General features: G+C 61.4%; 1 protein-coding gene across 6 annotated transcripts in view; it reads right to left on the bottom strand.

Annotated features, from left to right (window-relative positions):
• Positions 1–807: 807 nt before the first annotated feature.
• The window catches only part of ARVCF (ARVCF delta catenin family member), a 56256-nt gene continuing 33128 nt past the window's right edge, over positions 808–23935 (bottom strand). The window contains exons 3-20 of one of the 6 annotated variants that reach the window (XM_010388446.2): positions 21363–21590; positions 12747–12905; positions 12026–12552; positions 10569–11068; positions 9734–9917; positions 8797–8914; positions 8257–8428; positions 7536–7553; positions 6519–6590; positions 4994–5121; positions 4526–4676; positions 4020–4218; positions 3826–3937; positions 3638–3728; positions 3279–3332; positions 2768–2853; positions 2107–2226; positions 808–1637 (exon numbers count right to left, since the gene is read on the bottom strand). In XM_010388446.2, coding sequence (XP_010386748.2) covers positions 2119–2226; positions 2768–2853; positions 3279–3332; positions 3638–3728; positions 3826–3937; positions 4020–4218; positions 4526–4676; positions 4994–5121; positions 6519–6590; positions 7536–7553; positions 8257–8428; positions 8797–8914; positions 9734–9917; positions 10569–11068; positions 12026–12552; positions 12747–12905; positions 21363–21572 — 2889 coding nt within the window. In that variant the 5' untranslated portion in view covers positions 21573–21590 and the 3' untranslated portion in view covers positions 808–1637; positions 2107–2118. Of the gene's footprint in view, positions 1638–2106; positions 2227–2767; positions 2854–3278; positions 3333–3637; positions 3729–3825; positions 3938–4019; positions 4219–4525; positions 4677–4993; positions 5122–6518; positions 6591–7535; positions 7554–8256; positions 8429–8796; positions 8915–9733; positions 9918–10568; positions 11190–12025; positions 12553–12746; positions 12906–17888; positions 18006–21362; positions 21591–23935 lie in introns of those variants that run through there. The other 5 variants (XM_030915529.1, XM_030915530.1, XM_010388447.2 and 2 more) reach the window with 5 other exon arrangements.

A 23935-nucleotide genomic window follows, 5' to 3' on the forward strand; every position in this document is an offset into this window, starting at 1 on the left:
GACTTGGGCACCAGACATTCAAAGCTCCCCTTGATGGATGCTAACGCTAAGGGTGGGGCCCCTGGCTGGCTGGGTTCTGGGTGGCATGCCTGGCCCACGGGCCTCCCAGCCACAGTGGTGCAGAGGTCAGCCCTCCTGCAGCTAGGCCAGGGGCACCTGTTAGCCCCAGCCTGGGAAACGAACAGAGGAGTCAGCCAGCATTCACACCCATCTGACCAAGCAGGCGCTGGGGAGAGGTGGACCCCACAGCAGCACCAGCTCCTCTGGGCCCCATGTGGCATGGAGTGGAAGCGTCTCCTTCCCCACTCCCACTGGGCCTTGCCTACAAAAGAGGCAATGGCTGAGATCAGCCCCCACATCCCTGCAGTTGCCCCCCCCCGGCCCATGAATGAGGATGCAGTGCTGGTCTGTGTCCACCTACACCCAGAGCTGCCCTCAGCTCCTCCAAGGGGTCAGACTGCTGGCCACCTCAGAGGCTCCAAGGGCCCATTTCCCAGGCCCAGGACAGGGCTCAACCCTGTGCTAGCTGAGTCCACCTGCACCCAGACCAGCCCCTAGCCAAGACTCCACTCCTGGGCTCAAGGCCTGGCTAGCCCCCAGCCAGCCCACTCCTATGGATAGAGAGACCAGTGAGCCCAAATGGACAAGCCTGGGGCCACCCAAGGGCCAGAAACAGCCTCTGCAGGACACAGGAGATGGACACCTGGGACCACCTCCACCCAGGGCCCTGCCCCAGACGCACGGAGGCCCTGACACAAGGGAGGAGCCAGCCACTTGTGCCAGACCTGAGTAGCAGAAAGCAAAAAGTTCCTTTGTTGCTTTAATGTTTAAATTTTCTTACAAAAATTTAGATGTTTACCAATACAACAGTCTTATTTTGGCTTATTTTTAATGCTTTTTCTCAGTGTTTTTCTTCTGAGTCACAAACAGCAGGCACTGAAAGCAGTCCCCAAGCCACTGCCGAAGGTCAGTCCTGGAGGTGCTGCCCAGGCTCCAGGCAGATGCGGCGGCCCCGGCCCTGGCCAGCATCAGCTAGACAAGAGCTCTCTACTGCACAGGGGCCTCACATGACTGCAGTGCTCTGGGGAGGTGGGGCACCTGTAGCCTGACCCCCATCTTGCTGCTTCCAAAGCTTCCTTGCCCAGGGCTGGGCCTTGTGAGGCACCCCTGACACTGTGGTCTGCCTGCCTGCAGGGTGCCCAGGGAGCCCCTCCACCTTTAAGGAGTCCAAGTTCTTTCCCAACCCCCTCCCTGCCTAGCCAACTGCCCCTGGCACCAAGCCTTCCCGCACCTCTGGGGCACTGTTCCCAGGGGCACCTTCCTATCCCACCGGCCCCAAAGCCCAGCCAGGCACTCTTCCCTGCCACCTCCCTGGGCCCTGCCCTAGCAGCCCAGTTGGCCTCCTCAGGCCTTCTGTCACTCGCTCACACACAGCACCATGTCAGTAAACAGCTAACTCAGGCCTAGGGAGTTAGGTAGGGTGGGGGGCAGGAAGGTGTCCCCAAAGTCAGGCTTGGCTGGGGCGAGACGCTGCCAACCCCTGCCGCCAGGGGGCTCCAAGCTCCACGGCAGGATCTGCTCAGGGTGGCCCTTCTTCCACGATCCAAGCCCTAAGAACAAGAGGCTGGGCCTGGGCCCTGCAGAGGGAGAGAGGATGGTGGACGCTGCAGCCAGAGTGGCACAGGACCACATACAACCTCAAGGCAGGGCGGCCAACTCCACAGGCTACATGGATGGAGATATGGACAGAAGCATCTGCCCTGGATGGTGTGAGCTGACCCCAAGGGTCAGCTCCAGGACTGATCCTGAATTGCTGGTCCTCAAAGGGCGTTGGAGGGTATGGTGCCCATCCCTACTCTGGTCCTATCTCCTCAGGCCCCTGATCTCACAGTGCCTGGGACAGGGCTGTGGGCCCAGGGAGCACCCTCCCTCTCTGACCTCTGCCTGGCCTTCCCTGGGAATGGGCCACTGGGCTGCTGGACTGGAAGCCAAAGTCCTGCGGGGAACATGCAGGAAAAGCAGAGCATGCAGGCAGCAGAGACCAACAAGAAGCCCAGGCCCAGAGGGCAGAAACGTTTGGACAAACAACCAGATGAGAGAACGTACCAGGCATGCAAGCTAGACCCAGGAGTCAACGGGCTGAGGCTTAGCGTCCCCCACGGCGTCCACCAGCCTGACCGCGGGCCTGCTGGGCCCTGGGGGAGGGGCCTTCCTGCTGGGATCGAGCTGCAGTGCACGGGTGGGCATTAGAGGCACAACAGAGCAGGTTAGTCAGAGCTCCTGGGGGGACAGGGCAGGGGCAGGGCCGAGGCTGGCGATGTAAGGGTGGGCCTGCCAGGACAGCAGAGGGAGCACCAAGGGCACAGGGAGCCAGACAGGTGTGGCTCACATGGGCCGGGGGGGGGGCACGTGCACACACAGAGGCCTGCACAGGAAGCTGGGGGATTGGCACACAGCAGGCGGCAGGTCCTGCCCTCGCCGGTGGGCCCTCGCACACACATGCGCAGAAGGGTGCACACACACTAGCTCAAAGGCTCCGGCCCATGCAGGGTGTGGCCGGGCAGTGCTGTCCCCAGGGGGTGGGAGCTGCAAACTCATCAGTACCCACAGACTGACTGGCACGAAAGGGCTGCTTCCTGGGCTTGGCCCCACAACCCAGCTATACCCCCGGGCCCAGACCAGACCCAGCATGGCCTAGGCTGTTCTCCAGCAACCCCCAGACACAGAGCCCCACGGGGTACCTGCCCACAGTCACAGGACCACGTACTTTCAATGGTTCCTTCTCAGAGGCCTCTCCAGCAGAGCCAATGCCCCGCGGCCTTCGCTCCCTCCGGTCCACTGTGGAGTATCCATCTGTAGATGGAATAAAGTGGAGCATGAAAGATGCTCTGAGGGGAACCCTGTAGGAGCAGATCTTCCTCTCAGCCCAGACACAGGGGACTCGTGGGACAGGGGCTTTGGGAGATGGCCCACACCCACCCTGTCCTGGAGATCCGGGCTGCTGCCAGCTTTCACCAACACCTTGCCTCGCACTGGTGCAACCCTTGCCTGCCCCATGGCAGCTCCAACTATCCAGACTCCCCTCCACTTGTGGGCCAGAGCTCCTAGCTGGGCACTAACCCCTCTCCAGCTGCCCTGTACCTCATTCTCTGAGCACCCCTTAACCAAATCTCTCTTCTCCACCCAGCACCAACTACACCCCATAAAACCAGCAGGCCTACCTCAGGCCCTGGTCCCCTCCTCGCACAGAAAACAAACCACACTGCATCTGCACTCACCGGGACCAAGCGCGTCCATGGGGATCACATCCCGGCTGCCAGTTTTCTCGCCCTCTGCAAAGGAGGAGGAGGCGGGCTGCACATAGCGGCCAGGGGGGATCGGGGCACAGAAGCCCCAGGTAGCCCTAGAGGCTCTCTGTCACTAAGGTGCCCAACCTCTGCCAGTTGGCAGCCCCACCCTGAGCTTGACAGCAGCGCGGATGCCGTGGGGAGTAGCCAAGAGGCAGAGGGCAGGGAAAGTGGCCTATGGAAGCCGTCTCCGTGGGAGGTGTGGCTCCTCCTTCACCCTCACCCAAGGGTCGGGCAGTTGGGACAGCTGCGGTCCCCACCCTCTAGGCCCCCTAACCTCCACCACTCACCAAGACTCTTGTCCACCAGCGGCAGCGTGCTGTCATCGAAGCCCCCAGGACTCGGTGCTCCCTTAGGCCCCTTGGCAGTAGCCGCAGCTGACTGAGACATAAAACACAGACACATGGTGGGTGAAGCACATGGACTGGGAATGAGGCGAAGTGAGCAAGGAAGGCAGGGAAGGCCAGGGAAGCCGCACCTGGAAGCGTGCCTTGGTCCAGCCATCTTTCTGCAGGCTACCACGCAGCTCTTTGTAGCTCCACACTGTCTGCAACACGTGCGACGCCGCCTTCGCCTCGCGTACAGATTGGCTGTGGGGCCGGGGGCGGGGTCAGTGGCGGCCCCTCCCCCACATCCCCTGCTCCCCAAGCCACCCACCCCTCCCCTCCACACCTGGAGGCGACAAGAGCCACCAACGCTGGCACCCCGCGTGCCTGCAGGAGCGAACGCGCGTTATCCAGGCTGTCGGACACGATTTCGTGGATGGTGTTGAGCACCGCCACCACGGTGTCTTCCTCCAGGCGGGCCCCAGGTCGCGGCGGAGCCTGTGCATTGCGCACATTCCGCACAAGCTCGGCCATGGCGTAGCTCCCTGAGGGGCAGGGCTAGGTGTCAGGACACGCCTCTGCCCCACCCCTCCAGGAAGGAGCAGGGATCCCGCGAGGGCTGGGGCGCTGTCAGGAAACCCCCGGGAGACCACCACAAGGAACCATGCGAGGAGGGCGCTGAGCTTCAGAGACAGGGCCAGGAGGACTGGAGCTGCCTACGGTGGGACAGCGCCGAAACGACAGGGGCGGGGCCTGGACTCCCAAACCACTCATCCTCCAACCCCCTCCGATGAGATCCTAGAGCTGCAGGCATAGTTCGGTGTCCAGGCGTGGCTTTGCAGGCGTCCTCACCGATAAGGTCTTTGTTGCGCCGGTCCAGCGAGAGGTTGCGCAAGGCGATGGCGACGGCGCGCACCACCTTGTCTGTCTCAGACTGCAGCAGTTCCACAAGCACCGGCAGCCCACGCTCTTTACGCACTGTGGCGCGGATGTACGTGGCCCACTGAGGAAGCGGGGAGAGGGTTCCTCAGCTATACACCCCAGGCACTCTCCCACCTCCAGATCCTGACCGCTCCCTCCAGCTGGACCTTCCTGCTCCCGTGGCCGACAAAGCCCTACCCCAAAAGCTCAACGGCACCTCCACCGAGGCTTTCCCACCGTCCAGGGTGCACGCAGTGCCCGTAGCCCATGCACTTCTTGGATCTTGGGGTGGTGAAGTGGGCCCTCCTTTCCCCGCCAGCCGAGGCAGGAGCTGCACCAGTGAGGTGCCTGGGATTCCCTCTCTCAGGACTTGCCCACCCTGCCACACCTGCCCCTCACCATCCAGTTGCCGGCACTGAGGTTCTGCAGAGCGCCGGCGGCAGCCTCCAGGGTGTTGAAGTTCCGGCTCTCCGTGAGGAGGGAGAGGTAGAGACGTACCACCTCGGGTTGGTACAGCAGCTCAAAGCCTGGGTGCAGGGCAACCGCCACCCACGGTCACCCAGAATCTGCTCTCATCCGTCATACCCCTCCCGCTTCCCGCTTTAGAGCTCCCGGAGGGTGGGTGAGCTGGGGCCAGGGACGGGTGTGGATGAGTCACGTAATGTTTACTATCAACATAGTCACCCAAGGGGAAAAGCATTCCCATTTCACAGAGGAGCAAACTGAGGCTCAATCAGTTGGACCTGCCTGGCAGCAGGAGCATCCAGGAGGCCTGGGGTGGGGAGGGAGGCGTCAACCAGGAAGGCTTTCCTAGCAACAAGACCGCATTTCCCGGTACGTCCCTGAAGCTATGTTCCTGGCCACGCCCCTAGCAATAGGGCCCACCTTCCCTGGCAACAAGACCAGCATTGGCCACACCCCTAGCAAGAGGACCTGCTTTCACCAGTAACTGAAGCTGTGCAGAGCCGGCGGCGCCCCCTAGCAACAGGCCCCCCCCCACCCCCCCCCGTAAGTCAATTGATGCAGTGCAACCAGGGCAGCTGCCCTAGCAACAGGAGGCACTCTCCCTGGCAACCACTCCAGGTTCCCCGGCAACTGAGACGCCATCCTGCTGCTCTGCCCAGTGCTCCAGAAATGGGGGGTCAAGACAGCCTTCCAAGCTTGCCTGTCCCCAAACAGGGGCTTCAGGCTGGCTTGGGATACTACCTCAATCTCCCCTGTACTCACCCAGCAACATTTCATCACCCCCTCCCCAGTCCCCATGCCCCATGCTCCCTCTACTCCTGCCCTGCTGGGCTTTCTGCTCCCACATACTCCAAGAACATTCCCTGCTGGGGTATCTGCACCAGCCCTGCTTTAACTGTAATGCTTCCCCATAGCCCTCCTGCAGCTGGGGCCCTCCACTCTGGTGACATGCAGGCTCCTCCAACTGGTTAGGCCCCACCAGGGCACACCTCTCTCTCAGGCCAGATCCCAGCACACAACCCAATAGGCACTGCCCTGCCCCTGCAGGTGTTCGTCTGGCCCAGCCTCTGAACCTGGATGTGAGCATGCCCGCCTAGCTCCCAGCCCCGAGGTGAACTCAGCTTTGTGGCTAACACAGGAGGCCCTACCTCCACTGGTGGCGTCCCTCCAAACCTTCCCACCTCTTACACACCATGAGGCTGAGCAAGCCCCTGGCCTCTCTGTGCCTGTTTCCCCCAACCTTGCCTGACATGACCCATGGCACTGCCTCCCATTCTAAACCCTCAGCAGGTGTCCCAGTGCTGAATAATCCTCCAGGAAATCCTGCACCTATGGGCCTGTTTCCCCATCTGTTCCCTAAGGCTCTCCAGGCCTGCTTGATGGCCCAAAGCTTCACTACCAGGGCAATCCTGAGCCCAGACATCCCCCAGCGAAGCTGGCTTCGTCTCAGCCCACTCACCTTTAGCAGCCTCAGTTCGCTTGGGCAGGTCTAGCGTGTCAAAGTTCCGGTCCATCTCACCATCCTTCTTTCCTGGAAGGGAAAAGTGGTGTGGGAGGTGAGGCAGACCCCATATGAGGCATGGGTGTGTCAGAAGGGTTGGGCACAGTTCTCTCCTATCCAGGCCCCAAAAGGCACCCCCATGTCCAGGCCTGGGCACCTGTGGGAGTGGAGCACCATTGTCAGAGTTTGGGCAGTTTAGTCTAGGGGTAGGAGTTGGTGGCAGTGGGGCCTGGGGACATCCCAGCCCTGCCCCTAGGACTCATCTCCCACCAGGTGCTGGGAGCTGTACCACAGACCCTCCCGGTGGCTTCCTTGCAACTACCAGGTATGTAGACCGAGGAAGCCAGGAGCCCTGGCTGGATGGCAGGTGGATACAAGCCGAGAAACTGAAGGCAGACCGGGACAAGACTCGCTTGGGTCACACAGTAAGGCAGAACTAGGGGGAAACTCCCCTACTCTGGGGTCAGGACATTGTCCCAGGATCTACTAGCCAGGAGAAACCCCACAGCAGCCCACCTAACATTTGTGCAGCCCTGGCTTGCACACCTTCGTGACAGTGAGCCCACTGTCAGCCACACTCCCATCTCAGATGACACTTCTACCCCCTCAGAAGGCAGCAGAGCGGAGCCAGATGACCTGGGGTCCCTGCCCTGCTTACCCTCATGGGACCCTTGTATCCCTCTGAGCCACATTCTGCCCCATTCTATCAGAGAAACAGACTGCTCCCTGGTGCCCTTAGAGACAAGTATCCCCAGGCCCTGCCCACTCTTGGCTCTGTCCGGCTCTGCCCAGGTAGGCAAGTCTGAGGTTATAAAATGAGCCCCTTGGCCTTTCCACCTGCCACTGTCATAAAGATGGCAGCCCGAGTGATGAAGCCAAGGGTGGGGCAGGGCCCTGGGGCTGGAATGTGCTTGCCTCTTCCCAAGTGCCCACTGCACATGCCAGGCCTAGAGAGCAGGATAAAAAGGGACTCACCTTGGTGGAACCACTCCTCTGGGCGGCCGGAGGAAGCAGAGGAGAGAGGAGAGGAGCCTGAGCAGGCAGCACTCATCACCCCCCCATGCCCTCCCAGAGGCCTCAGGTTTCCACTGCACACCCTGGATCAAGCAGGCAGCATGTGGAACCTCATCCCGTCACTTCTGGGTGCTGAGCACCCACCAGTGGGACAAGAAGGAGGACTGGGGTCAGTGGGGCAGGGGGAGGTGGCGCACAGTTTCCCCACAACTGCTGGGGAGGTCCCGGGAACCTATACCCTGCTAGTGCGGTAGAGAAGGTGTGCAGGGCATCTTGCCCAGGCAGATGGGGGACTGCCCCACAGGTTGGTGGTAGTCTACTGCTATTCTGTAAACAGTCAGCAGGCAGCAACAGCCATGGCTCTTTCTCAACTCATGGGTGAGTGGAACTCTCCCTGGAGTAGAGACTTGATCTGGGCATCAGTGGGACCACCAGGCTTCCCTTGTGTACTCCCTGGGGGTCCCATAGTGTAGATGTGGAAGGTTGGACCTGGGCCCCCAACCCTGGGCCCCGTCAACCATGTGACCCAGGGCAGTCCAGCCTCCTTGGCTCCCGGCTTCCCTGCCTGCCTGTTGGGGGCTGAGCAGATGTCCTCTGGCCTCCATGATGGGCTGTTGTGGGTGTACAGAGAGCCTTCAGCTGGGGCAGGAGTTGAGATGGTACCCCAGTCCGCCCCACCCACCTTTGGCCTTCTTGCCACCAAAGCAGCTGGCATCATCCCGCCTCCGGCGCTGGGAGACTACAGCACTGCCCTGGGGCCCGGGCTCGGCCTCCTGGTACCTATCGGCCCCGGGCACCTCCTTGTGCACGTGGTAGGACAGGTTCCGCATGATGCACACGCAGTTCTCCACCGACTGCAGGGAGAGGTGAGTGGCTGGGGCAGGGCACCCTAGGCACAGGGCCAGCCCTCAAGAAAGACTGGCCACAGGTGGTGTGCATGAAGGCACCAGGAGCAAAGGGACAGGGAAGCCTCAGTCGGGGGGGCAAAAGGGTGGTAACCACCAGGGAGGGTCCATGGGAAGAAGCCCCTGCCTCATGAGCACCTTCTGCCTGCAGGACAGTGCCTACTTCAGTGTGGTCACTGTGAGGCAGGCCATGCCCAGAACGCCGCCCCAGAACAATAAGCCCATTCCCCTGTGCTGTTCCCACAGTTCCAGCCTCCCGGGACCTGCATGATCGTCTCTCCAGCCCTTGGTATGAGGCTGTGACCATCCCTGCCCACCTTGTTGTCCGTGTCCTTCCGGCCCACTGCCGACTGCAGGGCATGCAGGAGCGCGTCCACCAGCCCTTCACACTCCCGGAGTCGCCGCCGGGCCTCAGCACCATCAGAGCTCACATTCCTGTGTGGCCAAGAGCAGGCCAGGTGACCCCTGGCTACCACAAACTTCCCAGCCCCACTATGGCCTCATGGGCTTGTCTTCATCTGCAAAACAGGCCCTTGCTGCTGCCCTCCTAGCACTATTGGGAAAGGACCCCACAGCCTGGAGCTCAGTGAAGTGGGAGAAGCGAACTGTCCCCGGCCTCAGGAGGGGAGCCCTGGCAGACAGCTATCTTGGCTGGGGATAGCTGGGCAGGGGAAGACAGGGCTTTCCTGCCTCCCAGCTGACCTAGAAAGGGACAGGTAGACTCAGAGAGACCTGAACCTGTGTATAGGCAATTCTGGGTCCCTCGCCACCCCAATGGCAGCTCTGGGCCCCACCTTACCCCAAGGTCAAGAGCCTCCAGGGCTGCGGGAGAACACCCTGATGGACAAGCAAGACTGTGGGGACCCAGGACTCTGGGGGGTCGGCAGGGCCTCCCAGGGGTAGGAGGGGAAGGGCAGAGGTCACACAGGTGGCTGGGATGGGCCTCCCAGGCAGATGTACAGGGAGGTCCCAGCTCCCCACTGGCTGTCAAGTGATGGGAAGGTAGGTGAGAGCTAGGCAGGGATATGGTACCACAGAGACCCCTCCAGAGGGTGCCCCTGGGAAGACTGGGGCACCACTTGGGGGTGGGTACAGCCCCATCCGGCCCCACTTCTCATCCACAGGACTCGTGCCACAGCTCTGAAGCTCCCAAACTCTGGTGTTCCTAAGCTTGCCGCCATCTTCCACACTATCTGGGACCACGAGGACGGGGCCTGGTGTGCATGTGGCTTTAGCACCAGGCCTGGTCCACACCTCAGGCAGCCCGACGTGTTCTTGAAGACAGTTGTCCACTCAGCATCCCGTGGCTTGGAGTCCTCGTTGGGCTCACGCTCCCATCCTGAGTGGGGCACGATCACCTCATGGGTCAGCGTCTGCAGGCCATGGTCAATGATGACCATCTTCAGGGGCTCATATGACGACAGGTTCCACAGTGTGCCTGTGGGGTGCGATTGGCCAACCTGTGCTGACCATATGCACCGCCTGCCTACCTCCCCAGGTGGCCACGCTCAGGACCTGTCCCACTCTCCTCATGTCCCAGCTCACACAGAATAGTAGGAAGTAACAAAAGCCGCGAGTGGTTCTGGGGGACACCAGTACTGGTTTCCAGCTAGGAAGGAACCCCAAAGGGGAGGAGGTGCAGAGACGGGTGTGGCAGTACTGTCCCGTCCCACCCATTCTCTGTCACACGGCAGGTGGCACTAACAATCCTGAGGCCACAGGGCCTCACAGAGACACGGTCAGGTGACCCGACCTGTCTCTCAGGTCCCATAAGGCACAAGCCCCACCACTGCACTGTTGGGGTGGGAACCAAGGAGGCGGGTCCCAGGGGAGTTTCTGTTGGGGCAGGAGGTGAGGGGACATGCCTGAGGGGCTCACTGTCAGCCTCCCACCTATGGTAGAGACTGGGGAACCTGTCACAGAGTCTGGGCCCGATGCCTGGCTCCTGGGACGAGCATCTCAGCAGCTGCACTCCTGCCCACCGGGCGCTTTCCCAGGCAGTCGCAGGCCGAGGGGCCTCGTTCCTCCCTGGCTGAGCCTCGCACTCTTCTCTTCCCAGGGGATGTGGGCATGGCCAGGTCCCACTCACCAGTGACAAGCTCGCGGACCTCGTTGTCCCGGGCGGCCCGCAGCAGGCGTACCAGGGCAGGCACACCACCACAGTCCCGGATGGCGGCCTTGTTGTCAGTGTCACGGCCATAGGAGAGGTTGCGCAGTGCCCCACAGGCCCGGCGCCGCACCTCAGCCCGCGGGTGGTCCAGCAGTGCCACAAGCAGCGGCAGCCCACGCAGCTGCCGTACACGCCGCTTGACACCCTCGTTCTCAAAGCACAGATGCTGCAGGTAGGCGGCCGCATTGGCCTTCACGGGGTCCACGGGGTGCCGCAGCATGGCCAGCACCTCAGGTAGCTCAGGGTCCCGCCAACGCGGCTCCTTGCGGGCGCTATCCACTGAGGGCGAGCGCCGCACCAGCCGGTCCAGGCTGCCCAGGCTGCCCCGTTCAGGCTGGGCCAGGGGCGCCGTCACCGCTGGGAACGCAGGCCGTTGGTCCGTCAGCTCGCCGCCATCATCTGCTGCGTCCTCGTAGGCCCTGCACAGGCAAGTGGGGCGCGTGGACATCGTCACAGCAGCCGCCAGCCCCGCCTCTGAGCTGCCCCATGACACCTTCTTCAGGACTGCAAACTCACCCAGCAGGGCTGGGCTGAGAGCACCTGCATCTCCGCCCGAAGCATGGTGGGGACACAGAGAGTCATGCACCAGCCCAGTGAGAACCAATTCACAGCCAAATGCCAAACCCCAGCCAGAGGCTATCAGGACCCAGGCAACCCTCCCAGGACAGCAAGCTCACTCACTGCTGTCACCGGGCAGTGTTCCTCGATCCCAAGCAAAACATGTTTCTGTGCGATATCTGCTAGGGCTGCTGGAGAGACCCACCTCCCTTCCACGAAACCACCCTATCTTCCATGAGGCCCATCTCTGGCTGTGCCAGGATGGAGAGTGGGTAGATGGCTCTCTCTGCATGAAGCCATCACAGTAGGACCACCCGAGGGGTGTTCAGGCCACCAGCCCTTTGGGGCACAAGATCTCCTTAACTCTCAGTAGCCCTGTGGGTTGCTGTCATCAAACCCACTGCCCCGAGGCTAGGAGTGGTCAGGTGACTTGGCCAGGGTCACACAACAGAATCCAGACCCGGGCTATGGTCACGTCCCCACTCCAGAGATGCAGAAACTGAGGGCAATGGGGACAGAATCAGGTGACAACGGCCAGGGCTCTGGGTTCTGGTTACCCAGAGTGTGGATGGAGCAAGGCCGGTGGTTGGCACTCTTCCCAGCTTTTCCTAGGCCCTGGGCCTGCAGGATGGTGCCCAGTCGAACTCCTACCACCCCAGGGTCCACCTTTCTTCTCTCCCTGACAAGAGCCAAGGCCAATTCAAACTAACGTGCATGACTAACTCAACTGCAGCCGCTTGACAAGTGGGGTACTCTGTAGTTGGGTGGGGGGTGGACTTCCCAGAGGAGGTAGCCATAGGGGACGGGGTGCAGCTCACCTGGTGTGAAGGCCCCGCCCACACTCAGGCCTCCTCCTCGTGGCCGTGCCATAGTCAGGCTCCAGCTCAGGGCCACCCTCGTCATCAGCGGCCAGGCTGCGCGTGTCATCCTCCAAGCCATACGGCTCTGCCTGGAAGCGCTCGGGCAGGGAGCGGCCACCTGGTGGCCCAGGCTCAGGACCCACTGAGAAGGCCTCCCGGTGGCTAGGCAGTGTGAAGCAGCCATCACCAGGGCCTGGGCCAAGGGGGCCAGCACGTGGGGGCCGCACACCCAGCCCTCGGGACAGGCTGCCATAGCTGGAACTGTCCCGGGGCTCGGGGCCTTCGGGAAAGCCAGCCCCGCTGCTGAGGTAGGCTCGAGAGAGTGTGGCCGCTGGGCCACCACCACGCAGCAGGAAATGCCGGTCCAGGGCACCATCGGCAAAAGGGCCTAGTGGGGGGCCGCCATCCAGCAGGGGGAGTCCGTCCGGGCCCAGGGGCACCTGGCGTACTGTCCGAGTGGTCACTGTCTTGACAGTCTTGGTGACCTGGTAGATGATAGGCAGGTAGGTGGGGTAGCCCGAGAGGCCTAGAAACTGCTTTGTTGGGGCCTGACTGGCCTTAATTTCCCACTCGAGCAATGAGAGGGCCCAGGTGGCAAGTTTCCATGTCCACTCTGCAGGTGAGACAGCTGCAGCAGCCTGGCCCTGCTCACCTACCCACTGCCTGGGCCTGTCCATACCTTGGTCTCGGTGCGCCGGGTCGTGCCATCTTCAGATGTGACAATAGACACATGGGAAGTGGGTGTGCCGGGGTCCTCCTCCACCGTCACGGTCTCCTCCAGCACATCAGGCGCCTCCGGCATCGTGGCCAGTGAGGCCTGGCTGCCTGGGCTCTGCTCCTGGGGCAAGGAGGGGCACTGATGGGCAGGCCTGCTGCTCAATCAGAGTACAGGTCCCCACGCATAGCAGCTCTGCCTCAGCTCTTGCTGGCCAGCACACCAGGGTGCCTTCCTCCTGGTCCTGAACCTACCCACCCCAGAGCCTGTCTCGGCCCAAGCTGGTAAGGACAGCAATAAGTTCTTGCCCTCTGAACATCAAGGTGCTAACCCTTCCCTGGCACCCCATCCTGGGGGGACCCTGGGGCTGGACCCCCATCCCAAGCCTCCTCAAGCTGAGTTGGCAGATAAGGCCACAGACTCTGGGGGTGAAGTCTAGAGGGCCCTCCCCAAGCTGCATGGCCTGGCTGCCACAGGCTCCTCCAGGCCCCAGGAGGCACCAGTGAGACCTGCAGGATGCCTTCCTGATGTCACCCACCACCCCTAGCTGGGACATTATGGTGTCCTGGGGCCTCCTCCCTCACCTACCCCAGAAACCTTGAGTATAGAAGCCTTGTGGGGGCTGTTTCAGCACTGCCTACTGACTCCTGTGGCCACACTAAGGTTCCCGCCACCAACGCCAGCCAGACGCCCTCAAGGGACAGAAATAAGCAGTTCCCAGAACACTCCATGCACCTGTAGCACCAATATATCCTTACTCTTTCCAGTCCAGACATTCTTTAGTGTTGTGTAGGCACAGTCTGGCCCTACCTCAGGCCAGTGGATGGCGCCCCCAGTGACTGAGACTCTGGGCATCGTATCAGAGACCAGACACAGTGGGTTTGAGCCTATGGGTGCTCTTGCCACCATTCTGCATGGGGTGACAACACTGGAATTCTAGGCAAGACAGCTCTAGACTGAGACTTTTCTATCCACATGCCTACTGACTAGACTTACCAGTGGGGAAACTGAGGCTCAAAGAGGCTAGGCTGGCCCACATCAGAGCCAGGCCCAACCCCTGCTGCGCTGAGTGGCTTCAGGACCTGAGACCCACAGCCTGCTCTGGGCCTCTGACTGCACAGGTGCCTGGCCCCAGGGCCACATGGCGCCAACATCCGGGGATTGGCATCTAGCCAAGACGGGCAGGAGCTGAAACCCAAGCCCTGGTGGGTGGGTGAGGGGGAGCACATTCCCAGGCAGCCAGGGCAGGGTCAGCAGGAGGACAGGCCATGCTCTGTGGCCCAGGCCCCTGGTCCCTGCACAATGGGTCCCTTGCCTGGGCCCCCTGGGGCCTGCACAGACACCAAGCTCTGCCAGGCTCCAGAGGGAGACTCTGCCCATTCTTGGGCCTGGGAGGTGAGCCAGGCTAGATACTCAGTGCTGCCCTCAGGACCTGCCTACCAACGCCTGTGGGCTGGGAAGCCTCCCCAGGTCAGGGTCCTATCCTGGTGGAATACTTGACCCTCAAATGCACGCAGTGCAGGTGTCCAGGAAGGGGCCTGCACCAACATGTTAGGACAGGTGTCCAAGCTCACTGACAGAGGAAAAAGGTGGCCACAGAAGGTACCTCCCCCTCTCCCAGGGGCAGGGTCTTGGAGGATGACAGGTAACTTTATAGATGGGGAAACTGAGGCCTGGCAGGGGGAGAGGATTTACCTAGAACTTCACAGTGCAAGTGGGATTTCAAGCACCCCCAGAGAAGGCAATCTGGCAAGGAAGCCTTTGGGCCTCATCTCGCCGTCAGTCTTGAGATGTACGTGGAATGCCTGGCTAGGAAAAGGGGACCTGTTCCCTGGGAAAAAGAAATAGACTGAGGCCTAGAGTGGGGACAACTGGTATGCTGCCATGCAGGGCAGGCTGGGCTCTTCTCCAAAGGCACTGGGGAGCTGGGACTGCTCTGAAGCAGGAGAAGGCTTGTGTGGCCCATCATTGCTGGGGCTGGGCTACCCCATCTGTATCTGGCATATGTGTATCAGGCCCTGAGCTCTCTCTGCTGGGCCCTGGGGGAGCTCATCAGAGTTTAAGCAGGGGCCCAGGCACTGAGGGGCTACAGTTCCGGCAACGGGGTGAGGAGGGTATGCAGCAAGACTGAGGGGATGTTACCCAGGACACTCTGCCAGTGGGATGTGGCCCCTCATATATGCATATATTTACATCTATTAAAGACTCAGAGAAGAGCCCCCTCCTCCCTAGCTAGACAGTGGGGGTAAGGGGGAGACAAAAAGGGGAGGACATCTCAGGACCCAGATGCCACTCTGTGGCCCAGCTTATCCCTCCCACCAAGGCTGTGGTGCAGGTCTGACAAGCAGAGCTGGGGTGGTCCAGGAGAGCCAGGTCCCCCCCAGCAAGACCTGGCAACCCTGCGGCATCACCCATCAGCCCCGGCCTAGCAGCTCGGCAGTAGGATCCCAAGGCCCCAAGAGTCCCTGCTGGCAAATGACCTCAGGGAGCTAAAAATTAGCGATGACTTCACCCGGGTGGCAGGAGCATGAGTCAGCCAGTGATCACAGGAAAGCCCGGCCCCCGCTACACATGCCCAGGCACACACACATGCATATACATGACCCCTCAGACAGGGACACAGGCATGTACACGTACCTGTGTGAGTACCCAGCCTGGCACAGGCCAAGCACATCAACCTGTGTGCTCTAACAGCACCCCAAAGGCACGGCACCCACTGTTCCCTGAGGCACACTCCTGAGCACACATCCTCCCATCCTCCATCGTGTGTCGAGACCCTTATCCAGGCAGGGCCTCAGAGACTCTCAACACACAGGGACAGGGGCCACCAACTCTGCCAATCACCTCCCCAACATCCACTCTGGGAATCTCAGAGATGACTGGCAGAGAGAGAAACTGAGGTGTAGAGTAGTGACAGGCCCTAGCCATCTGGTGGCTCAGGTCTCTGCAACATCTTTAGGGTGGGGCTGTGGAATGGTGGGCTGACTCTCAACAGCCCACCTTGCAGTCCCTGGATCCCTGTCTGGCCCCAGTGTCCATGTCCGATATGCACCTGCCCAGACTGGCCCACTCTCAGGGACCCTGGCCCTGCAGCCCCACACAGCCTCTGCCTCAGACCCGACTCTGGGCTGTTCCCCTCTGCACTCTAGACATGGGGTCTACCCTGAACACCCTACCTCCAGTCCAACCCCACATGCTGCATCCTGTCAGTCGTCTCTCATCACCCCCTCCCCAGCCGGGGCTCCATCCTTGCTCCTCTTGCATCCTGCCCAGGCTCCCAGCACTCATCCCTCCCTTGGCTCTTCAAACTCTGGTGCACCAGGTCCGGGGCCCCCAGGACTGGCCTGGAAACAGGCTGCTGCCCAGGCCTGAGATTTCCCATGAGCTCCCTTGGGCTTATGGGAAGGGCCAGAGTGGCCAGGGAGGTAGACCACCTACCCCTGCTCACAAGAGGGTCCCAGGAACACAGGGCTGAGCCCAGCATAGGGGCTCTGGGCCCCATCACGCACCTGGGGCTCAGCTTCTTCACAAGGAGGTGGGAATGACAGAGGAGGCTGGGGTCATGGGACATGCCGGGTAGCACCAGTCCCACCTTTGTGGCAAAATGCAAGGAACACAGGGAGCAGAAAAGCAAGACTGGACCAACACAGAGAGGGACTGCTGGTAGACAGGTGGCTGGGCCCTGGTCCCATAGCATTTATCTACCCGAACAGCTGGACTTCACACATGTATAACCACGGTCTGTGTCCTGAAGAACAGACTGCAGGGGCAGGCTCCTCCCCTGACCAAGGCCCGGCTAGCACACACAGGGAATGAGTTAAAGTGAGATTGCACACCTGGATCCCACACCTGCAGGCCAGGCTCCCAGAGGGCAGGAGGTGGCTGCCATCAGATGGATGAATGAATGAATCTCCTCCATCCCCAGCATGGCCCTCCCAGGTAGAGTCCAGGACAAGCCAGGCTGGCATCTTCCACCAGGCAGCAAGCCCTTGGCCACCACAAAATGCCCTTTCCCTTAGTGCTACAGCTTCTGACCAGCCTCCAGGACCTGGAGCTCACTCCTCCACACAGCAGTGCACCTGCCAGGGCGTGGCCCCAGGCAGAGAAGACAAAAAGCCAAGCTGGGGAAGCAAGCTTGGGGTGGGAGAGCAGGGCTGACTGTCATCCACCTCAGCTTCCCCAAACTCAGCTCAGGGTCATCGGACACACTGTGACCATGGATTTCCCAAAAACTGGTCCCTCCATCTCTGAGGGCCAGACCCTGGGGGCCACACCAGGGCCGTACAACAGGCAGGGACCTGGCTGCCCGGGTGGGCAGGTGTGTGGGAGACCTGTCTCCCACCACAGAGGGTCTTGGCTGCTCTCTCCTCTGCTCAGTTTCCCTGCCTATTACTGAATCCAGCACTGCTCCAAGCAGAGAGCAGACTGCCTATGCCTCCGCCCCCCCCCCGCCCCGCCTCAATGCTGAGAGGGGGAGGACCCCGTTTTCCTTAGAGATCCCCTCCAGCATCCATTAGTGGGCAGGGCCTGTCTCTACCCCTCCCATCACGTGTGCCTCAGAGGCAGAGAAGACTTCCATTAAAGCTCCGGAAGCTCCTTTGCAGGTCCTGGGAGTCAGAGCCGGCGCAGGGGGTGTGGAGGGAAGAGGAGGAAGCCTCTCAGGGAGCAGAAGGCCTACCCGGGCTTCCCTCTTCAGACTCCAGCCTCCTTCCTGCACAGACAGGAGCTGCTCAGGAAGGCCCTGGCTCTCCACCCGTGTCCTCAGGCACCTGTCCTGGGCGCTGGCCAGGAAGCGCCCACCCGGTCCCGGCCGGTTCCAAGAGGAAGGTCAAACTGCCAGGGGTTCTCGCCCCCGAGGAGCCGGGGATGGGCTCCACAGTCCCCACGGCCCCTCCTGCACACCCGGGGGCACCGCGCTCACACCGCCACCCGCCTGGCCCTGGCCCTGGCCCTAGCCTGACGCAGCCCAGCCAGGGGCGCAAGACAATAGCCGCCTCGGGCCAGCGGCTCCGCGGAACAAAAGCTGGTCCTCCCGGGCAGGCCAGCGCCCCGCCCTCCGCCTCCGACCCCTGGGCCAGGGTCCCCCCAAGCCAACTTCCCTCCAACCTGTCTGAGTTCGGCCGGCATCAGGCCGGGGCTCGGGGGCGCTGGCCAGCGGCGGGGGTGGCTGTGGCTGGACCAGGCTCGGCTCCGGCGCCTCGGCCGCTCGGGCTCAGGCTCGGCGGACTCGCTCCCCGCGGGGGCGGATCTGGCGGCGGTCACGGCGAGCAGCCAATCGGGCGGGGCCGCGCCCAGGTGGGGCGTGGCGGGGGCCGGGGCGGGCGTGGCGGGTGGGCGGTGTGAGGTCCCGCCCCCCAGAGACAGGGGGTGGGGCCCTGCAGCCCCGGGGTCGTACCCTGTCCACCCACCGCCCCCAACCCACTGCTGGCCTGGGCTTCTGTTCTCTCCCCTCCCCGCGGCAAGGGTGTCATTTTCCCGCCGAAAGACTGGCCAGTCCTTCCCAGGCCTCGGTTTATGACTACACTTCACTCCGCCTGCTAAGGGGGAAATAGTTCCGACAGGGCAGGTGCCCGTGCTGCGATGGACAGAGCGCAAGGCCTCCCTCACTGGCACAAACCTGGCTGCGACTCAGTTTCACCTGCCGTGAAATGGGGGCCGGTGAGACAGCAGTCACGGTCTGCGAGATCCCTCCAGTCTCCCAGATCCCCCCCTCACCCTCCTGCCTAGCCGCCACTCCGAATGGACCTGCAAGGAACTGTCCCCACAGAGTTCAATGGGGACCTGGAAAAGGGCCCAGCAGGGGACCCCCACTTTGTATCTTGGGTTCTCCCCATTGAGGCACAGAAGCCCGGAGTGCACCCCCACCGCTCCCCCAGGCCAGCCTCAATGTGGGCCACACCCTAGGGAGTCTGGTTCTGCTATGGTGAAAAACGGGATGGGAAGGGCTGGGCCGGAGCCACCTTCTTATGTCAAACCCCACAAAGGCCAAGCCAATGGCTCCAGCATCACGAACAGGGAAACAGGTTCTGAAATGAAATGAGCTGGGACCAACCCAGGGAGGCTCAGTGGGTCTGGCAAGAGAAAGGGCTCGGGCCCAGGCCTCCCACTGGCTTCTCCGCAGACCCCTCAGAAAACAGCCTCTGCAGGGACCACTCCCTGCTGCCCTGAATACCATATACAGAGGCCACTCAGCTATCATGCTCAAGTTTCTAGGTGCCCACCGTGTGCCCCTCTGAGTCTCAGTTCCCCTACCTGCAGAGGGGTGAGCTACCCTAGTACTGGCCAAACTCCTGTATCTTGCATCTAGGGCAGACCTGCCTGGAACCCCTGGAGCAGAGCACAGAGGACGAGACACTGCGCCAGAAACACAACCGCATCTTATCTTTAAGCTGGCTCCATCTTCTCAACTGCACCAGTTGCTAGTGCCCCAGCCACCTACCCACCTCAGACGAGCCCAAGGCAAGTTCCCTGATGGCACCCCTCCCCACCGGGTGGGCGTCAGTCCTGCTTCAGCTGGCTGTCTAGAGGAGGGGCCCCTTCCTGCTGGAAGATGAAGAGCAGGTAGCCAGGATCCTGGAGCAGCCCCGCGAGTGCAGCAGCACTCCCCCTGACCTGGTTCCCCAGCCTCAGCCCCCAGCTACCTGCCTTGCCTGCCATTGTCCAGGCTCTTACCTTGTGGCTCAGCAGGTAGATTGCTAGGCACTTCCTACTGAGACCAATCTGGGAAGCCTGGCCAGCCCAATGTGGCCCTGCCTCCCCTAGTATCCTCATCAGCCCAGCCAGTTGAGCTGCAGCCCTGGCAACACATGCTCTCTTCAATCCCAGCCTGAGAAAATCAAGGGCAGGGGTGGAGTGGGGCCGGGGTGGGGAGTTCAGGGGCAGGGGTGGTAAGTGGAGGGGCAGTAGCCCGAGGTCTTGAAGTCTTTTGCTTGAGGAGGTCAGGGTAGCTCCAGGCTGTGGGAACATCTTCCCGCCAGGGCATCAACCCTCTGGGGTGCCTCGGGTCCTCCCACACTGCCTGTCTGAGGACTGTTCCGGTCTGGGAGGGTTGGACTGAGCACACTGGCGCCTAAGAGGCAGCCTTGGGGTCACTGGCTTCCACTGTCCCCATGTGGCCCAGCTGGGCCCAGCATTCTGCTTCCCCCGCTCAAGTTTGAGGGTACAGGCCTCACATTTTGGAGTATCTCAAGTCTGAGGCTGTGAGGGTGGCCCTAGCACTGAGACCCACCAGAGGCCTCTGAGCACCAGGGGCCACGAAAAAGGGCCCCCCAGTGAGTCTCAGACCCTCTGGGGACATTAATTTGGCACTGACCATGCACTGGTGCTGGGCTGGGCCTTTTATGAGGATCTCGTGAGCAGACATAGGAAGCATGACTTGCCTGCTGGCCAACAGGACACCAAGACTCAGGGAGTAGTCACCAACCCCAGGTCCCTCGGCCTGACACAGGCTGCCAGTTCTGAGCCCCACAGGCCCCAGTCAGGTGAGGAGAGCCCATGGGGCCGCCTTAGCAGAGACCAGCATTTGCTCCCTTTCTCTCTAGATGAGAAGGGCCAGGCTGCCCCAAACTCCTGGCACGTGTGTGCCAGGTGCAGGTTCCTAGAGTCAGAGCCAGCAGGACCAAAGAAGGGTGGGTGCGGGTGCAGGTGCTGGGAGTGTGCTGGGGGGGAAGTCTGGTTACTGGGTTTAGAGGGGCAGGGAGCTGAGCCAGGGAGACAAGATTCTGCTGGGTGAGCCCTCTTAGGGTCACTCTGTGAAGAACCCAGAGGCCACAGCAGGAGGCAACGCCCCAGCCTCTAAGCTGGGTGGTAAGGAGGGCCCCCCTTATCAGCGGCTGCTGGGACAGCTCCACCCTGACTCCTCACTGCGCTAGGCCTCAGTCAGTAACAGGAACCATGATAATCACAACCCAGGTCTCCCTGCATGTACTTGTTTCAGCCTCCCAACCCCAAGTCAGGGGCCCTTGCTGTTTCATCTACAGGTTAGAGCACTGGGGTGCTGGGAGTGGGGTGTCCCAGTGGTCTAACTGCTCACTGCATACCCAACTTTAGAGTTCTTAGGGCCTGGCCAAGGAACACAGAGGGCTCTGTACCTCCTGAGGCTGAGTAGGGGCCTGAGCCCATTCTGAGGATAATGACCAGCAGAGAAAATGAGGCTCCCAGGTCAGCCTCTAAGCTGCAGGCAGAGCTCTGAGCCTTGCTCCAGCCTCCTCCTGGGGCTGACCCACCAGTGCATGCAATGAACACGGTAGCAGGGTTAGGCATGGGGCAGGCAAACCCCTAAAGTGTCTCTAGGCAGACCAAAGAGCTGCCCAGAACGGACCCCATCCAGCTGCCTGGGCCCTGAGGGCTCAGGGGAGGGTGCTGTTCTGAGTGTTGGGCTGTGTCCTGCCCACTCTTCACATGGTACCTAGCATACCCAAGTGGGTCCAGCCCAACCTGGGATCCCATTTTCCTTTCCTCCCCAGGAGCCCCATCAAATCTTGCAATAAGCAACTGCATGCTGGCGTGTGGTCCACCAGGACCCACTGATTGTTTTCCCACGTGGCAATTTTCACCCTTCTCAAGTCACTAGGCTGTTACCTGGAGGACCAGCTGTTGCCAGGCCATTGGCAGGGGCTGCCCACCGCCCATGCCACCACTGACCATGCCAGGCTGCTGGGCACGCTCCAGCTGCAGGGCAACATGGCGCCGCTCCTGCTCCAGTGCCCGTGTCAGCCTCTCGAAGCGGGCCTCCTGCTCCTTCACTGAGGCCAGGATGCTGGCGGCCGAGTGCACATTGCAGTCCTCCATGACCAGGGCGCCCGCCAGCTGCAGGCAAAGCAGAGCAAGCTCAGTGGGGTGGGGCACCAGCCTGGCAAGGCCATCATGGGCCCCTGCCCACCCCACTCACAGACCATACAACTCACTCCCAGACCAGAGCATCCAGCCCTCTAGAGGGAAGCACACTGATTAAATTCTAAATTAAAAGTCATTAATCCGAGGCTGTCTGGAAGCAGCCGGCTCACTCCCCATGGGTCACGGGACTCTGACATGGCTCCTCCACTTCCTGCTAAGGCCTAGCAGAAACATGGGCCATGGGCGGCTTGGAAGCCGCTGGGAAGGGCAGGAAGAGCTGGTATGATGAGAGCTTCCTACCTCCCAGGCCCTCTGCTGCCCATAGCACATGCCAGCTCACCCTCCATTTCACAGGGCCATCCCACTCCCATCTCACAGAGGCAGATGCCAGGGCCCAGAAAGGGTGGGGGACCATTTGTAGCCACACAGCAGGTGTGGCATGGCCAGTGTGGCCAGCAAGCAGGGAGTGAGAAGCTGCTTCACTGATGGGTGCCCAAGACCCTGAGGCAGGTGCAGGTGACCATAGCCTGAGAGCTCCCGGCAACACTGGTCTGCAGACCAGCAGTCCAGCCTCCACTCACATCCACATTGGCCAGGAACAAGGGTGGTGCCTGCTACACGTGACAGAGTAAAAACTGAGGACAAGCCTGGTTGAGGTTCTGGCTGGGGGTGCATGAAGTTAGAGATCCTAAGCCTGGAAGTGGGTGTTGTGTGTGATGCCTTATCCAGAAAAGGGCAGGGGCCAGGCATCGGAGGCCAGGCACAGGGTGGGATTGGGTGTGCCAGGCCCAGCCCAGTGTTGCCCTTCAGGACCCCAGGGCCCCAGGGGAGCAGGCGGGGGCCGTGAGGGCTTGGCAGCTACAGTGACAAACCAGCACTTTCCCTCCCGGCTTGCTCCCTGGCTGCCCAGCATGTTTGTTTTTCATGGGTAAAAAGAAGCAGGACAAGTATATGGAGCTCAGATCCAGGCTCACCGCAGTGGGCAGGGCATAGCCACGAGGCCACACTGCCTGGAGCACAGTGAGCATGGCCCAGTGCCCAGGGCTGCTCAGGCATCCTCCTGGCCGTTCCCGCCAGCCTGCTGAGGCTGACTGCTGGATCCTTTGCCCTTGCACCAATATAGGGCCCTCCATGGGGAGGACACACATTGCAGGTGACATCCCCAGAGGATCAGCACTGCTGCTCACTGGTCTGGATGGAGCCAGCTGCAAGGACAGAGCCCCCAAGATAAAAAGCAGTGCTGGGCTCAGTTGTGCCAGTGCTGGCTGGGCCAGCAACATGGTGCGAGGACATGGGTACACCTCATAGGTGAAGAGACACTGTGGAGCCCAGCACCACCGACAGCTGGGAAAACAGGCCCAGCAAGGGCGAGAGACCAGTGCAGGCCCCAAAAGCTGCTCTCCATTTCCGCAGCACCTGTCCCCCAAATGAAACTGTCAACACGACCTTTCGGGGAAGCCAGTATGAGTGGAGGAGCTGTTTTCAGCCAGCCACAGAATGGAAGAATGCAGGCAGAGCTGGGGGCCACCACCCGAGACTGAGGTGCAGACTGGGTGCTCCAGCAAAGGGAAAAACAGCACTGCACACCCAGAGCATGGTCACACAGCTCTTCTCTACACACCTGATGCTGTCCACCCACACACAGGCCCCAGACCCACCAACACAGGGGAGCCTTGTGTATGAATGGACTGAATCCAGTTCTGGGCCTGAGGTGGGAATGGTAGGGTATTCCCCCTGGGAGGGCCAGGACAGATGGCAGGGGCCATGTCACTGGAGCCCCCAGCCCAGTCCTGGCTGCAGCACCAGCCCATCATCTAAGCCGAACCTCGGAATCAAGGGGCAGAAGGGAATGGGATGCAGCCCTGGATGGCAACAATCGGGACCACAGGGTAGCCACTGGCCTCGTGGACCTGGGCTGGCTTACTTCCCTCCCTGTGCAGAGACGTGGACCCTCACCTACACCACACACCCCATCCCCTATCTAGCAGGACCAGGCTTGGGTCACAGACCCTGAGGACAGCTTCCCTGACCTAAGCCTCTCCAGCACACCCTGGCTCTGGGGTCTAAAGATGCCCACCCTAAAAGGGCCCACTGGCTCTGGCTGAGGGCTCAGAACTCCAAGGCCACAGTGGGAAGGTGACCAAACCCCACACTGACCTTCTCATTGCCCAACTTGGCTCGATTGGTGCAAAATGACCATGTGTCTCCCTGGAGACATCCAGAAACACTGGCCAGTGTTTGGGGGGAGAGTCCGGCAGCCACGCTCAGGACAGCAGAGACCTCGGTGCTGGGCCTGTGCCATCTGTCCCAGCTACAAG

Source organism: Rhinopithecus roxellana, chromosome 13 (genome assembly GCF_007565055.1).
Source record: "Rhinopithecus roxellana isolate Shanxi Qingling chromosome 13, ASM756505v1, whole genome shotgun sequence".
In the NCBI taxonomy this organism is placed as follows: domain Eukaryota; kingdom Metazoa; phylum Chordata; class Mammalia; order Primates; family Cercopithecidae; genus Rhinopithecus; species Rhinopithecus roxellana.